The sequence below is a fragment of the Mesoplodon bidens genome (assembly GCF_964165515.1).
Source record: "Mesoplodon bidens genome assembly, chromosome: 5".
In the NCBI taxonomy this organism is placed as follows: domain Eukaryota; kingdom Metazoa; phylum Chordata; class Mammalia; order Artiodactyla; family Ziphiidae; genus Mesoplodon; species Mesoplodon bidens.
This window is the reverse complement of record NC_138161.1, coordinates 55,901,004-55,915,989: the sequence shown is the minus strand read 5'-3', so window position 1 is coordinate 55,915,989 and position 14,986 is coordinate 55,901,004. Positions and strand designations below refer to the sequence as shown.

The 14,986-nt window shown below is 44.6% G+C and overlaps 1 protein-coding gene across 1 annotated transcript in view; it reads left to right on the top strand.

Annotated features, from left to right (window-relative positions):
• Nucleotides 1–14,986, top strand: part of MYH15 (myosin heavy chain 15) — a gene marked incomplete at both ends in the record, with an annotated part of 190,996 nt that overhangs the window by 152,304 nt on the left and 23,706 nt on the right. The window contains 8 exon segments of the mRNA XM_081235333.1: nucleotides 772–887; nucleotides 6,780–6,972; nucleotides 7,205–7,381; nucleotides 7,384–7,410; nucleotides 11,376–11,505; nucleotides 13,902–13,924; nucleotides 13,927–13,981; nucleotides 13,984–14,066. Of these exon segments, the coding sequence (XP_081091459.1) occupies nucleotides 772–887; nucleotides 6,780–6,972; nucleotides 7,205–7,381; nucleotides 7,384–7,410; nucleotides 11,376–11,505; nucleotides 13,902–13,924; nucleotides 13,927–13,981; nucleotides 13,984–14,066 (804 nt within the window).

Genomic DNA, 14,986 nt, shown 5'->3' with positions numbered 1-14,986 from the left:
CCCTTGTGCCCTTTATAAACATCCTCCTCAGTATCCTCCAAGTGTTCTGTTTGTTTCTTCTATATGAATTTTATCTTTGGAACAGGCTTTAAAGATTTAATCAAACCTACACTTTCAAACTTGAAACACCTTTATAACATCCCTGGCAGTATTTGCCTTGCCTATATTTAAATACTCAAAGGGGCAGGAGATCTCCCTGCCTGTCAAAGCAATCCATTTGAAGTAATAGTAGTAATTATGGTGATAATGGCTCACACCAAGCGTTATGTGTCAGGTACATCATAAATTCCTTCATTTGAGCGCTGTCCTGTTTCTTGCTCTCTGAATGCTTTCAACTTTTTTTCTATCCCCCTGTGATGTCCAGAAATAAATGAAAGCTTCCAGGTAGGAGTTATCACCTTCCTTGTTTTAGTTTTGATGCTTTTATTGATTCATCCCAAAGATGGAAACATTAGAAAAAGTCAAGGGTAATAAATTTAAAAATTGAAATATAGTCACAGACAAGATTGAAAACGTCTACTTTAAAAATGCGTTAGATTCCAGTTCTTGAGCTACAGCTGAAAGCCCTCAGAACATCAGATCTATAGGTGATGTGACAAACAAAAGTAATCACTTGTCTCTCATCCTGTTCCAATCTTCAGGGACGTGATTTGAACTTAGATTATTCCTAGCAATTCTGCAGAGAGCTCCATTAATGATACACGTTTAGAGAAAAAAATACTTTTGTCCAAAAGTGGGCTGAATTTAGTGCTTTTTATTTATATATTTCAGGGAGCTCTGGAACGCAACGAAAGCAAGATTCTTCATCTGCAGCTTGAACTCTCAGAAACTAAAGCGGAAATTGAAAGAAAGCTTTCAGAGAAAGATGAAGAAATAGAAAAATGTAGGTATTTACAATTATTTTGATGAGCAACAGTTGCATATTTTAGAATCCTTAACTGAACAGAACCCACTGTGTTTGTCTGCTTTTATGACCCTTGTTGGACTATTACCAAAGAAACAGCCTGTCTAACCCAACACTAGAGTCTTTCTAGCAAGCTCAGCACTGTTAATATAAAGGAATACCTCTACATGATTACTATCAGTTTTTTATGATTTTCTTATAAAATTCTTTTTTTTTTTTTTTTTTTTTTTTTGTGGTACGCGGGCCTCTCACTGTTGTGGCCTCTCCCGTTGCGGAGCACAGGCTCCGGACGCACAGGCTCAGCAGCCATGGCTCATGGGCCCAACCGCTCCGTGGCATGTGGGATCTTTCTGGACCGGGACAGGAACCCGTGTCCCCTGCATCGGCAGGCAGACTCTCAACCATTGTGCCACCAGGGAAGCCCTCATAAAATTCTTTTCGAGCAGCTTCTACTTGCATACAAGACTCAAGATAACACACCAAAAAAGAATAAGTATGTGGACAAGGACTGTGTATACTGTCTGGGTTTCCCTACAACAAGCTGCTTTCTTGAGCGTTCAAGACATTGACTGGTAATGCTAAACAGTGGAGGAAAAGAACTAAAAAATGTGATGCTGGGCATTAAAATTAATGTCAGATCAGAGTGAAGTTTCCACCTCCCCGCTGACTGTACCTGTAGCCATTTGTTTGGAGAGGGGCCGAAGCCAAGAGCTAAGCTGCTTATGAATCCCTGTTGAAGCAGCTGAGTCTTAATAGTCAGGAAAATGAATTAAACAGGAATCCTGGGTTTCAGGATCTCTTCTTAGCTTCATCATAACAAGCTGATGATTTTAGAAATTTTGCTTCTTAGCTTCTCAGTGAAGTGAGGGGATGAAAGCAGCCCCATCCATGTCACAGAAGGTGGTGAGGAAGATCAGTGAGCTGATGTTGGCAAAGCGCTTCACACTCTAGATCAAAGGCACAATTATAAACACATGGAATTAACTATGATTGTATTATCCATTTGATCTGTTCCCTTAAGTCAATGCCATGTGTCAGCATGGAAAAGCATTTTTGAGTCGGAGGTTCAACTGGCAATTTGCTTTTAACGTGTTTGTTAAACAGTTAAAAGAAAAAGTTACCATGTTCAATTGAACTGGCCTCTTACCCATAGCCCATCTTCAGACAAAACTCCCATGGGGGTCATTTTTTTAATGAGGATGTCAAGCCAAATTTGGTCCTCTGTGTGCTTTTTAAGTTATCTTTGCTCTCACTCACTGGCACTTTCCTCTGTAGGACTGACTGTAGGGGTGAATTCTGGTCTACTTAAGAGGCTCTGAGTCCGTGTGTAAAAGAATTTTTTTTTTTTTTGATGGAGGGCAAAAACATTGGGCCTTGATATTTGCCCTACTTCCTTCCATGAGGAACAAAAATGAATGTCTCCTTGCGCAGTTAAAAAAAAAAAACAAAAAAACCCCCTCGTTTCAGGTAACGTCAAACCTGTGCCTATTAATAAACCCAGCTAAGTAAAACTGAACCCTGAGAGTCTGCATCTTGTCAGATACATCTGAATGTTGCAGAGCTGTTCACCAATTATAATAATTTTAGTGCAAAGGAAGCTGGAGATCCAAACAGCTAGGGCTGGGAGAAGAAAGAACTGAAGACGAGGCAGGAGCTGCGAAGGGGCTGAAAAAAGAAGGGCGGGCAGAAGGGAGGAATAAGCTATTCATGAGTTCTAGTTAATGATTCATAATAACTGTAATAGGTACATCCAGAAAGGAAAGAGGAGCATGTCTTAACAAAATATCACAAATACCATGCAGACCCTTTCGGTGTGAGTGCCCTGTGCCAGTGGAGATTGGATCAGAATGCCTCGGTCAAATCCAAGGGTTTAATCTGACTTCAGGGCTAGGAGAGGATGCGATCTTGAGGAAACTGAAGAGAATGCCAGGGGGAAATACTAGCAAAGCAGACGATTTTGAGCAATCAAGGGGAAACCATGTAAAATCCAGAACTCAACGGAAATATTGCCTGAGGGAAAGATGAGGTTCAAGGTCCTCTTTCACAAAATCCTTGGGAAGCTCCATAGAAACTGAAGGAGGCCTGTGAAGCAGGACCCGAGAAGCTGAAGGGACCAGGAGGACAGGAGAGAGACTCAGAGGCAAAGGCACAACCTTGGTAGAGCTGCAAACTGGGTAACTCATTCACTCATTCTCTGCCACCCAGCCCGCTGCTCTTCCATTTGGTGAGGACTGATCCTGTATGAGCCGGGCTGGAAGCCTGTTGGTGGTGAAAGAATGAGCAGCTGGTACACGAGTTGTATGTTTCACTTGCTCAACAGATATTTGAGCGCTTCATGTTGGCAAGATGCTGTGCCTGCTCTTCTAGACGGAGCTTCCCAAACTTTTATGGAGTGTTAGGGCTTTTTTGTTTCCCTAATAATGTTATAATGAGCAGAGCTGGAGGTAGGCAGGTGACAGTGCAGTCACTGCTGGAAGGAGGGGAGGAACTTTGATGGCCGGCTTTGATCCTTGCCCTCGTCCACACAGGAAAGGAAGAGTGACATCATGGCTCCTTGAAGGTCAGTTGGCAGCCATGACTGCTGTCTAAGTCAGGCCCTGCTGCAAGGCCCCAGAGTGGGTTGAGAACAAGTTGGTCAGTTGCGTCCTGAATCTTCTGGGGCCACTGACTATATACATCCCCCTCCCAACTCAGGGTATTCAAGGTAAAGCTGAAATGTGTGGCAGTCTTCTCAGTGACCCAGAGCCAGGGTGCCCCTGGCCTGCATTCTGTTCTCCCTGGACACACCCAGCAAGGTGCTGTGGAAGGAGCTTTTGGGAATGAGGTATCGAAATGCCTTACTCTATCGAAATGTGCTTGTTTGCTTTGGTTTGATCATCTATGGAAGGGTTAGATGTATGGGGTCACATGGTAGATATTTTTGGCTTTGCAGGACATAGAGTCTCTGTTGTAGCTACTCAACTCTGCATTTGTAGCTTGAAAGCAGCCATAGACCATAAGAAATTAAATGGTCATGGCTGGGCCCATAGCCCATAGTTTGCCCACCCCCAGCCTATGGCCTCAGGTACCTGGTAACATTCCATCATCTTTTCCTTCCATATTGTTCACTCCTCTGAACTCAGTAATAGTGAACTTTGCCACATGGTCTCAATTTACATGTACTGTCCAACTTAATTTCTTTTATTGTCTGAGTCTCTGCCAGAAGAATATGTTTAAATCTCTTCTCATTTCTAAGTAAAATATGTTAGTGCGACTTCAAGAAGTAGCAGCTCAAACTCAGACATGGCATTTAGTTAGCAAAATATCTTGTTAATCACTTTAAAGCTGAATCATATGTATTAGAATTAAGGAAAATCTTTCATTTCCCTGATATAGATGAGCAACATGGCAAGAGAAAAATATTACTGATTGAATTGACTGTCAATTTAAATCCTTAACTTTTTCAAGTTTTAAAAAAGAATGGTTTTGTTCTTGTTTGTATTTGGTTTCTTTCCTCAAATTGTGTTTCACATTTCAGAAAAAAAGAGGAAAGAAAGAAAAGGAACTTCTTACTATATTGCCCTGGTCCTGACTTCTTCATTTTTCTTAAGAAACGTACTCAAGGAGCTTTCATTTTAAAGATTTCTTGACTCTGCATGGAATGTGCTGATTGTCTAGTGGCCATTCCCTAGGCCTGTGTTATACAGAAGCCTCTTAAACCGTAGCACTTTCTACTTGTCTGTAGGCACTCATGAAGTTTCATAAACAACTGTGGAAAAAGTACAATTTGAAACATTCATTTTTTCTGCCTAAGTAGAATATATCTCTGTACAGAGGATTTTGACACTAGCTTAGAGACGCCTTAGTGTTCCTGCATAAGGAGAGTCAACTGTGGCAAAAATGAGTTTCCTCATGTAAGACTGAGCAGTGTCTTAAAGCTTTCAGTGATGCTGAGTGTGTGTCACTGTAGTACTATGGGCTAGGGCTGCCATAACAAAATAGACTATGTAGCTTAAACAACAGAAATTTCTTTTCCCACATTTCTGAAGGCTGGAGGTCCAAGATCAAGTTGCTGGCAAATCTGAGCCTAAGACCTCTCTCCTTGGCTCGGAGGTGACCAACTTGCTGCGTCCTCACATTTTCTTTTCTCTGTGCACACCCATCCCTGTGTCTCTTTGTGTGTCCATATTTTCTCTTCTTATAAGGACATCAGTCAGATTGGATTAGGGCCTCCCCTAAGGGCCTCATTTAACTTAATCACCTCTTTAAAGGCCCTGTCTCCAAATTTACTCGAATTCTGAAGTACTGGGGGTTAGGGGCTTCAACATATGAATTTGGCTGGGGGGAAGAGAGGAGGGACAAAATTCAGCCATAACAGTCTCTAGTAACTTTACATGCTGGCATTCCTGTAGGATTCTGATCTGGGAGCAGAACAGAAGCCCAGGACCTAAGGATAGGAAGGAGAGGCTGGCCGCAGCATGTGGGAGCCAGGACATGGCGCTGGCAAAGGAGAGGTGCTGACTCTGGAACCAGAAAGAGTTCTTTCCTGTACATTTGCATAACTACTTCTGAAACCTCCGCCCCGTCAGTGGGGTGAGGGTGGTCACAAAAAGTGGCACCTCCCCCTGTCACCCAATGGGAAACTCTGACCACACTCTTACTCCTCTGTAGGCTGTGTGACTTGCTGCTGGCCTCAGAGATCAGAATACAGGCTCAAAGACAAATCAGTGTGGAACCTAATTCTGACTCAAGATGAATATATGTCTGCTATTTGTGCTGATGGGCTCTATGAGTATGTCTTGTCTTATCTGCCCAGTACGAGGCCCTGTTTCATAGGGTGAGCTTAACAGGGCCTGTGTTATAACAGTTACACTGTCCTGACTCACAACCACCAAATCTTGATGGCTTAAAACCATCAAAGCTTACTTTTGCTTTGTGTCAGAGTCCAACGTGGGGTAGGATAAAGAGTGGGCCACTATCCCAAGTCACTCAAGAACCCAGGTTCCTTCCATCTTCTGATGCCAGATCATCCATGTATGGCCACCAACTTTGCTATAGATGGGGAAGAGAGAGCACAGGATCACACAAGTGAAAGGCTGTATGTGTGAGGCTTGGAAACACTTCTGCCCATAGTCCATTGGTCAGAATTCAGTCACATGGTCCCAGACTTACTGCAAGAGTGCTAGGAAATGATTGCCATGGGTTCCCCACAGTTTTTCATTGTCTCTCTGAACACACATCTATTGTGTAAGCTTCTGTCACTTTGCAAAAATGATTTCAGCATGGACCTTTCATTGTTATAAAGGCATATTGAAGTAATTCAACATCACACAGCAGTTGGTTTTCTCAGCCTATCCTTGGTTGTACTCCCAAACTCCTGGAGAAAGATAACCATGCTATTCTAGGGGAATTTGGTGTCACAGGCTGTTAGAGCAGGATTGCTGGCGATCAGGACTTATTCCAACCTGGGTGGCTCTTTCTTGCCATGTTCAGACATGTTTCACCGTTGAAAGTATTTAAATATTATGCCTGTCTGAAAGTGCATCCTTCCTTCACCCTTAGCCACTCTAGGGAATCTAGACTGTCCTGGAGGGGGTCTTAGATAAGGCGAAGACTGCCCCACAGGAACCTCAAAAAGATCCTGGTGCTTTTCTTGATTTTTCCGGGAAGTTGGTCTGGGAATCTTAGTCTGTTATGGTGCACAAATGCTCACTGACCTAACCCTTCCATCTCCATGGTTTCCAAATGAAGACCCTTCAGACTCATTTTGTTAATTACACAGAATTTTTCTTGAATTTTAATTTTTTCTGATTCCTAAACAGTTGTGTGTACACAGCAGGTAACCTTTCTTAATTTGGGTGCATGATTTTTCCCCTGAATGTTATTCTAAAATTAGGAGGAAGCAGCAGTGTGCTATTGACTCCCTGCAGTCGAGTCTGGATTCTGAAGCTCGGAGCAGAATTGAGGCCACTGGGCTGAAGAGGAGCATGGAAGGGGACCTCACTGAGACGGAACTCCAGCTCAGCTGTGTCAACCGGCAGGTGTCAGAGGCAACCAAATCCCTGGGCCAGCTTCAGATCCAGATCAAGGTACTTTCAGTTGTAATGCAGGGGTGAGGCAGGGATGTCTCTGCCTATGGGAGCAAACCAAGCGGCAGGTTGTGTTGAGCAATAAACGTGAGGACAACAAATCTAATCCTTCAGGAGAGCAGGAAGATGCTTACGTTGAATCGCTGGGGCTTGTTCAGAGCGCGCATGCGTAAACGCCGGTCCCGCTGAACTGCCAGGGTTCCACGTCCCCGACGCGTGTTTTCTTTCGCAGGACCTTTGGGCGCAGCTGGATGACAGCCCACGCCTGAACAGTGAGCTGAAGCAGCAGTTGGCGGTGGCTGAGCTGCGCAATGCTCTTCTCCAGGCTGAAATCGAGGAGCTGAGGGCCTCGCATGAGCAGACAGAACGCGGGTGCAGGCTGGCGGAGGAAGAGCTCCTGAAAGCCACAGGAAAAAAATCAATCTTTTCCACGCCCAGGTAGGGCCCGTAAACTCGCCATTAACCATGTCAGCTGGTGGGAGGCAATGGATCCACACTGGTTGGCGTAGGACGGTACACGGTTGCCACGTGGAGCCTTGCAGGTGGCCGGTAAGGCAGGGAGAGCCTTTGGCAGCAGAGTGGCGGTCTCGCCCTTCATTCATCCCCAAATGCATTGGTTCCCTAGGGCTGCAGCAGCCAAATTCCCAAACTGATTACAGAAATGTAATCTCTCACAGCTCTAAAGGCTAGAAGTCTGAAATCAAGGCATTGGCAGGGTCGTGCACCCTCTGAATCTTGCAGGGAGTCCTTCCTTGCATTTTCCCAGCTTCTGGTGGTTTGTTGGCAATCATTGGTGTTCCTTAGCTTGTAGATGCGTCACTCCAATTCACCTCCTTCACATGGCATTTTCTCTGTGTCTTAACATCATCTTCCCTCTGTATCTGTCATTGTCCAAATTTCCAAATTTTTATGAGGACATCAGTCATATTAGATTTGGACCCACTCTAATGACCTCATTTTAACTTGACTACCTCTCAAAAGACCCTATTTCCAAGTAAGGTCACATTCCAAGGATTGGGGGTTAGGACTTCAACATATGTTTTTTGGGGGAGGGACACAATTTGACCCCAAACCCTAAGCCCTGCCAGAAGAATGAACTGTCAGGGCACTCATAGCTAGGATGCTGGGGAGAGAGAGAGGAACATTCGCTAGTGTTCCAGAATCATTTGCCTGCTCCTCCTGTTCCTGCTAAGCCATGCATTCCCTGAGCATCCCAGGATTCGAAAAAAAATGCTCCTGCCTCAGAGCCAGGAGATTTCAAACAATTCTGAGTGGCTGCTGACAGATATGATGAACTGTCAGGACTCTGGCTTCTCATGGAAGGTTATGTAAGTGACACAAACCAAGAATTCTTAAATCGTTGCCATTCTCATGGAATCAGGAGAAGCCATAGTGGCTAGGACAAAAGCTCGAAAAACATTTTTAGGGCACCCACCATAAGCAGAACAGGTATGCATGGTATAGACAGATGCAAAATATCTCCATCGCCCTAAAAAGTGGAGATCTAAGTTAACAAACTACAGTGCACTGCTGGGATTGTAGTGATAAAGCAAGCACACCCCTACAGAAAGCCTTCCCTGACGATCCTAGACTTAGGTAGATGCACAGTATGCTTAATCTGAGTCATGAAGGACATGGAAGAAGTCAGCCAAGTAGAGAGAAAAGTCAAGGGCAGAGGCATGGGGAAAAGAGGGAATTTAGGATGCTAAGGAAAATTGATATACTTACTATAGCATACGGTAGGGGGTAGGAGAGATCAGCAGAGTTGATGCTAAGGGAGAGGCAGGTAGAGCAGGTCACCAGGGATCTTGATTTTGAGACTGATGGAGTTTGAATTCTATCATGCAGCTCATGGGGGTCTGCTGAGGAATTGTGAGTAACTGGGAGGGAAGTTATTAGATTTGCATTTTAGGAAGTTTACTCTGGTGATTTTTGTGAAGGATGGATTAATGCAACTAGGGACAGATGTGCCATGCTCTAGGATATTTAGAAACATCTGTGGGATCATTTTGGTTGCCATAGAGACTGGGAAGTACCACTGACATTTAGTGGGCAAGGTCCAAAGATACTAATGCTCCTGCAAAGATACAGGATAATTCAACATCCCAAAGAATTGCCCCTCCTAGAATGCCAACTGTGACCCCACTGAGAAACACTGGATAAAAGGAAGTATTAACATAAACCAAAGATGTACCTGCTGGAAGGCACTGCATTTAGTTTGTGCCTACAGTTTGTGCCCATGTACATGACACAATCCTATTAGGATACCATGTGGTATAAAACAAATAGGCTATACGTTATGCATAATTCCCAACAGGCTAACTTACTTCAATATTTTCTTTATCTCTCAAGAAAACTTAACTAAATACAATGAGTGGGAATCTTATAAAGTAGAATATTGAATTTTTAAAAAGTAAATCATTCACTATCTGTAGTACTTAATATCTATTGGTAACAAATTATTTGCCATGCATGTTACAACTGATGATATACCAGTGGGTCCCAATATAATGAAAAACCACTAGCCTAGAGAGAGATAAGGACATCAACCAGAGCAAAAGCAGACATAGAGAGGAGGAGATAGATTTGAAAAAAAAGAAAGAAAATTAGGTAATAGACCTGATCTCCAGAGCAGAGTTTCTGAAACTTTACACATATAAGAGAAACTAACACAAAAATGCACATTCTCAGGCCTCACCCCAGACCCACTGAATCAGAATCTCTGCAGTAGGAGGAATCAAATGAGTTTTCAGGTGATGCTGCCAGTGCAGAAACTACCCTTGAGCAGCTCTGTTCTAGGTGACGTGTTGCTCACAAAGGACTTCTCCCCCACCTTAGCCATTGGTGACCCCCTTGCAGTTACTGGAACACCGTCAACCTTCTGATTGACATACAATGAGTATTTTCTAGAATCTTCTGCATCCCCAGATTTCTAGCCTAGAACAAACATATGAGGCCAAACTTATCCTTGTCTAATTACATGTGTCCTTTTTCAAACCTGAGCTGTGACAACCTAGATTGCTCTTCTGCACAGTACTCCCTCACCCCCTGCTTCCCGAACGGAACCAATCATTCAGCTTGAAAAGATTTTAACCATCAACTCCCTAGCAGATTTTAAATGATTCTATGTATAAACGAATCACCATTTATATTGCACCTTTCTTTACTAAGAAAGAATTTCTGTGGAGTTATGTGCAGTGAGCATCCCAGCATACTCCAGGAAATACCCTCATCCCTCCAGGCCACATCCATGGCAGTGGGAGGCCTGAGGCACACAGAGCCTGGCTCTCCATAAGGACAGAGGAAGCAACCTTGATGAAGATGCTTCACGCCATCAAGGAAGTAGGGTAGAACCTATGAGGCTGGAATATCTTTCTTCCTATTTCCAAAGGCTTAATCTTGCCACTGAGAGAGGCACTAGCTAGAGGAAAAGTGAATGAACAGAAGAGAAATTAAAAATAGGAAGGCTGGGCTTCCCTGGTGGTGCAGTGGTTGGGAGTCCGCCTGCCGATGCAGGGGATACGGGTTCGTGCCCCGGTCTGGGAGGATCCCACATGCCGCGGAGCGGCTGGGCCTGTGAGCCATGGCCGCTGGGCCTGCGCGTCCGGAGCCTGTGCTCCGCAACGGGAGGGGCCATAACAGTGGGAGGCCCGCGTACCATAAAAATAAATAAATAAATAAATAAAAATAAAAATAGGAAGGCTATGCCTTTTAAATCCATTCTCTATGCTAAGATTTCACACCCTCAGAAAAACTGTGCTACAAACACAGACCAAAAAGGAGTTTCAGCCTGTAATGTCACAACCCAGGAAGGAAAGAATTAGAGCAGCATCAGCCAAAGAACACAAAGAATCCTCCAGTGTAATGGAGGTTTCTCAGGCCTGGAGGATGAGGCTCATCTAAATTGCTTTTCCCACCCCCTCCCTGCAAAATTAATAGAAGCAGAGGTAGATAATGAGGAAGATTTTCTTCCCCTGAAGCAGCATGCAGGAAACTGATTTTTATTCCCCAAACCCCTGCTTTCCACATGTCTGCTTTTGACCCTGACTTCTACTCTGGGATACACTTGCTTCTTCCCCATCAAAGAGCAAAAGGCAGAGAAACATATTCCTCAACCAGCTGAAAACCAAACACATGTTTGGGGCTTGTAGGTTGTCTGGGTCCATTTCTCCTTTCTGACTCAGGCTGTCATCTCTCCAGTACTAAACCTCTAATGGATGAAATCCCTTGCATTCAAGTCTAACGTGGTCTCCTGGGCCTGGAAGTATTGCTTCATGAGTACGGCCGAGGAGAGGAAAACACGCTCCTGGCCAGAGCCCCTCCCATTTCATGTCCTGAACAGACCAGCTTGCGTCTGCACCACTGATCTGAACTTGCCTGATGAGGATGCTGCTTTTCCTTAGAACACGAGTCTCCTCAGCCAGAAGAAGAAACTGGAGGTTGATGTTGCCAGGATGCAGAAGGAAGCTGAAGAGGCGATGCAAGGGTGTCAAAGTGCAGAAGAGAAGGCCAAGAAGGCAGCCACCCACCGAGGTGGGTCCATTGACTGCCTGCTTACTCCTGTCTTTCAGAGTTGATGGGAGCAGTAGCCAAGGGGCAGGGGCAAAGCTGCAGACAAATAGGATTCCATTGATTCTCCATATAGCTAGGGGGAGGTTAGCTGACCCCACTGCCTCTGTCCCCATGTTGAAAAATTAGGCCAACTGGCTCCTCCCTTCCACCCTGTCCACACAATGAAAAGGAGCAACTGAATTGCCATAGGCAAAATCGTATGAAACCAAGAGATTTTTTAAAAAGTTAATCTACTTTCCACTTGCGAATCAATATATCTAGTGTCTAGAAACAATTCCTCTTGTGTTTCCTTACCCATAGCTATTTTTCCTAGGGTCTGTAATAGCTTTATGATGATCTGCAAAGAATGCTTATTTCACTTATTTTTTAAAATTTTTATTTATTTATTTACTTATTTTTGGCTGCGTTGAGTCTTCATTGCTGTGCACGGGCTTCTCATCGCAGTGGCTTCTCTTGTTGCAGAGCACGGGTTCTAGGCATGCGAGCTTCAGTAGTTGTGGCTCACAGGCTGCAGAGCACAGGCTCAGTTGTTGTGGCACATGGGCTTAGTTGCTCCACAGCATGTGGGATCTTCCCGGACCAGGGCTTGAACCCATGTCCCCTGCATTGGCAGGTGGATTCTTAACCACTGCGCCACCAGGGAAGTCCCTATTTCACTTATTTTTTTACAGCCCATACTGTTGCTTCAGTAACAGAGTCAGGTTGGTGAAGAAGGACTTCAGGATTGGTGTACCTTCGTTATCTGCAAGTTTAAAATTGTTGATAGTGGTGCTTTTCCTGAATGAGACTAAGCTCAGGGTTGGCTGCCAGCCTTGACTGTACCTTTGTGGGAACTGGAAAAATACACCCACTGGACCCCCACTGTGGATAGATGCAGACTTCTCTCAAAAGGCATGGCAAGCAGAAGGCAATACTCAGCAAAAAAAAAAAAAAAAAAATGTCATGGAGGAGGGAGGTGAGAAGTCTGTGTGTGAAGAACCCAGCCTTGCAAGTGCCAGTGCTTGCTGAGCAGAGCTTGGGCTTGATTTCAGCCTCCACCCACTCCATCCCCATCAGGTGGTTCTGTATAGTCCATCAGACACACACATGCAGCAGCCCTGACCTTGCCCTGTGAATGAAAACTGATCCTCTTGCTAAAATGTATATGGGAATCGAGGAGACAAGAATATTCAGTTAGATTTTACATTAGTCATTTTAAAATTCAAAAGGAGGGAAAAGCTTACTGAGTTATTTAGTATTTGGGGAGCTAAACAAAACTTTTGCACCAAATCCTAGTTACCATATCACTGTAGAATCCAGAAGAATGGGGAAGCATGCCTAGCACTCAGCCGTTTTGTATCAAAGCAGACACTTTCTGATGGAAAAGAGGTGTGTGAAAGCTTAAAAGCGTTTGGCCAAGGAAAAAATAATATGCTTAATATTCATGAAAATCCACATAGATAGAAAGGAATAAAAAGAGCTTTTACTCCTGCTTGGTAGGTATATGCAGTCACACGTTAGGAAGACTATCTGCATAACCTCACCTTTATAAGACTTCCTTGACAATGTTGAAAAATGAACTCACTACCTCTTTCCTCGCTTTAATTCTCCAGTAGTTCAGCTGTGAGTTCCAACCCCACATAGCGGAACCCAGTTACCTCCGTCATTCATTCTTTGCCCCCACCATCTACACAGACGTCTCACACTTAAATTATACAGATGGTTGGTAACCTGATAGACAGAGAAACTTTGTCTGGGAGGGCAGTGTTCTTACATTAAAGGCACTGAGAGAGTCATGAAACAGTTCTTAATAATTGCAGCAAGACACCAAGCCCTTAGTATACATAGCCAAAGCCAAGAGTGGGCTTCACAAGAATTAACCCTCCTCGTGCCAGCTTATTGGCACCGAGAGCCTCAGTTGCTACCAAATTCCTGGAGCCTAAATTTGTTTGCTGTTGTGAGTCACAGGATTATAGAAGTGAGACGTGAGAAAGGTTCTCACAGGCACTCCACACGTTTCCTGGTGCGTGATGTTACAGGACGTGTCCTGGTGCTTTGCTCAGTTAAAAGCTGTGCCTTCAGTTGGTCATTCTTTCAGTACAGGTGTTGTATAATAATATTCACGTGGTGTTTCATCTCTGGTCTGTTTCCACTACCCCTCACCCTAATCTCCAGTAGCTGCTGCTGCTATCGTGATTGCCTTATAGTTAACAAACTCGAGGGCCACAGAGGTTAGGGAGAGCATGGTGGGAAGAGATTAAGTACACAAAGGCAAGGCATGGCACCTAGTCACATCAGGAACAGAAGACTGTGGGTAGAAATGTTAAGCTTGATTGGCTGCTGGACTGTCTCAGTCCCTTTCCTTCTTTTCTAGGTAGCAAACATGTCAGAAGAACTGAAGCCAAGGGGCAAGATACCAATGCCCACTTGGAGAGGATGAGAAAGAACATGGAGCAGACAGAGACTTACAGGAGAGGCTGGATGATGCTGAGCAGACTGCCATGATAGGGAATAGAAAGCAAAGCCAGAAACTCGAATCCAGGGTAGGAGTTTGCCTGCATAATCATGGGGTCTTGACACCTCCCACTTCGAAGCCTTATTGCCCCTTAATATCACACCAGATAGTCCCTACCTCCTGCCTCACTTTTGCTTGTAACATGTTCAGATCTTTGACAGTGTCAGAGCTCAGTATATTCTTTCATTCTTCTTGACTTTGGGCCACTAAATAGGACTTTTCTTGGACTGGGTGCAATCCACCATCCTGCTAAGTGACAGTGAGGTTCCACCCACTCACCTGCCCCAGCTCTAGGGCCCCCCACAGCCAGGGAGACCAACTGTTTCCAAACACACCCTCACAGTCTTGCTTCTGTGCCTTTGCTCCTGTTATTTCCTCTGTGGAGAATGCCCGTTTCCTAACAGCCAGAGAAAGGGGAGGGAAATAACTAAATCAAGGATCAAAAAAGACTTAGTGAAAATATAGTAAGGCCTGACAGAAATGATGTAGTACCTGCCTCCAGGGAGCTCAAAAATAAATAGGAAGACCTAGCTTGAAAATAGGATTTTTAAAATTATTGAATCAATTTCAGTGACACCGTATAGGTCATGTGACAAATGCTATAAGGATGGAAAGAATATTAGACTGGGATTTCATGGTTCAGAAGGGCCCCAGAGGGCTTCCCTGGTGGCGCAGTGGTTGAGAGTCCGCCTGCCGATGCAGGGGACACGGGTTCGTGCCCTGGTCTGGGAAGATCCCACATGCCGCGGAGCGGCTGGGCCCGTGAGCCATGGCCACTGAGCCTGTGCGTCCAGAGCCTGTGCTCCGCAACGGGAGAGGCCACAACAGTGAGAGGCCTGCGTACCGAAAAAAAAAAAAAAAAAAAAAGAAGGGCCCCAGAAAAATAACGTATTGCCTTTGCACATGTATGGTATATCCGTATAATGGAATACCAGTGCACATTTACGG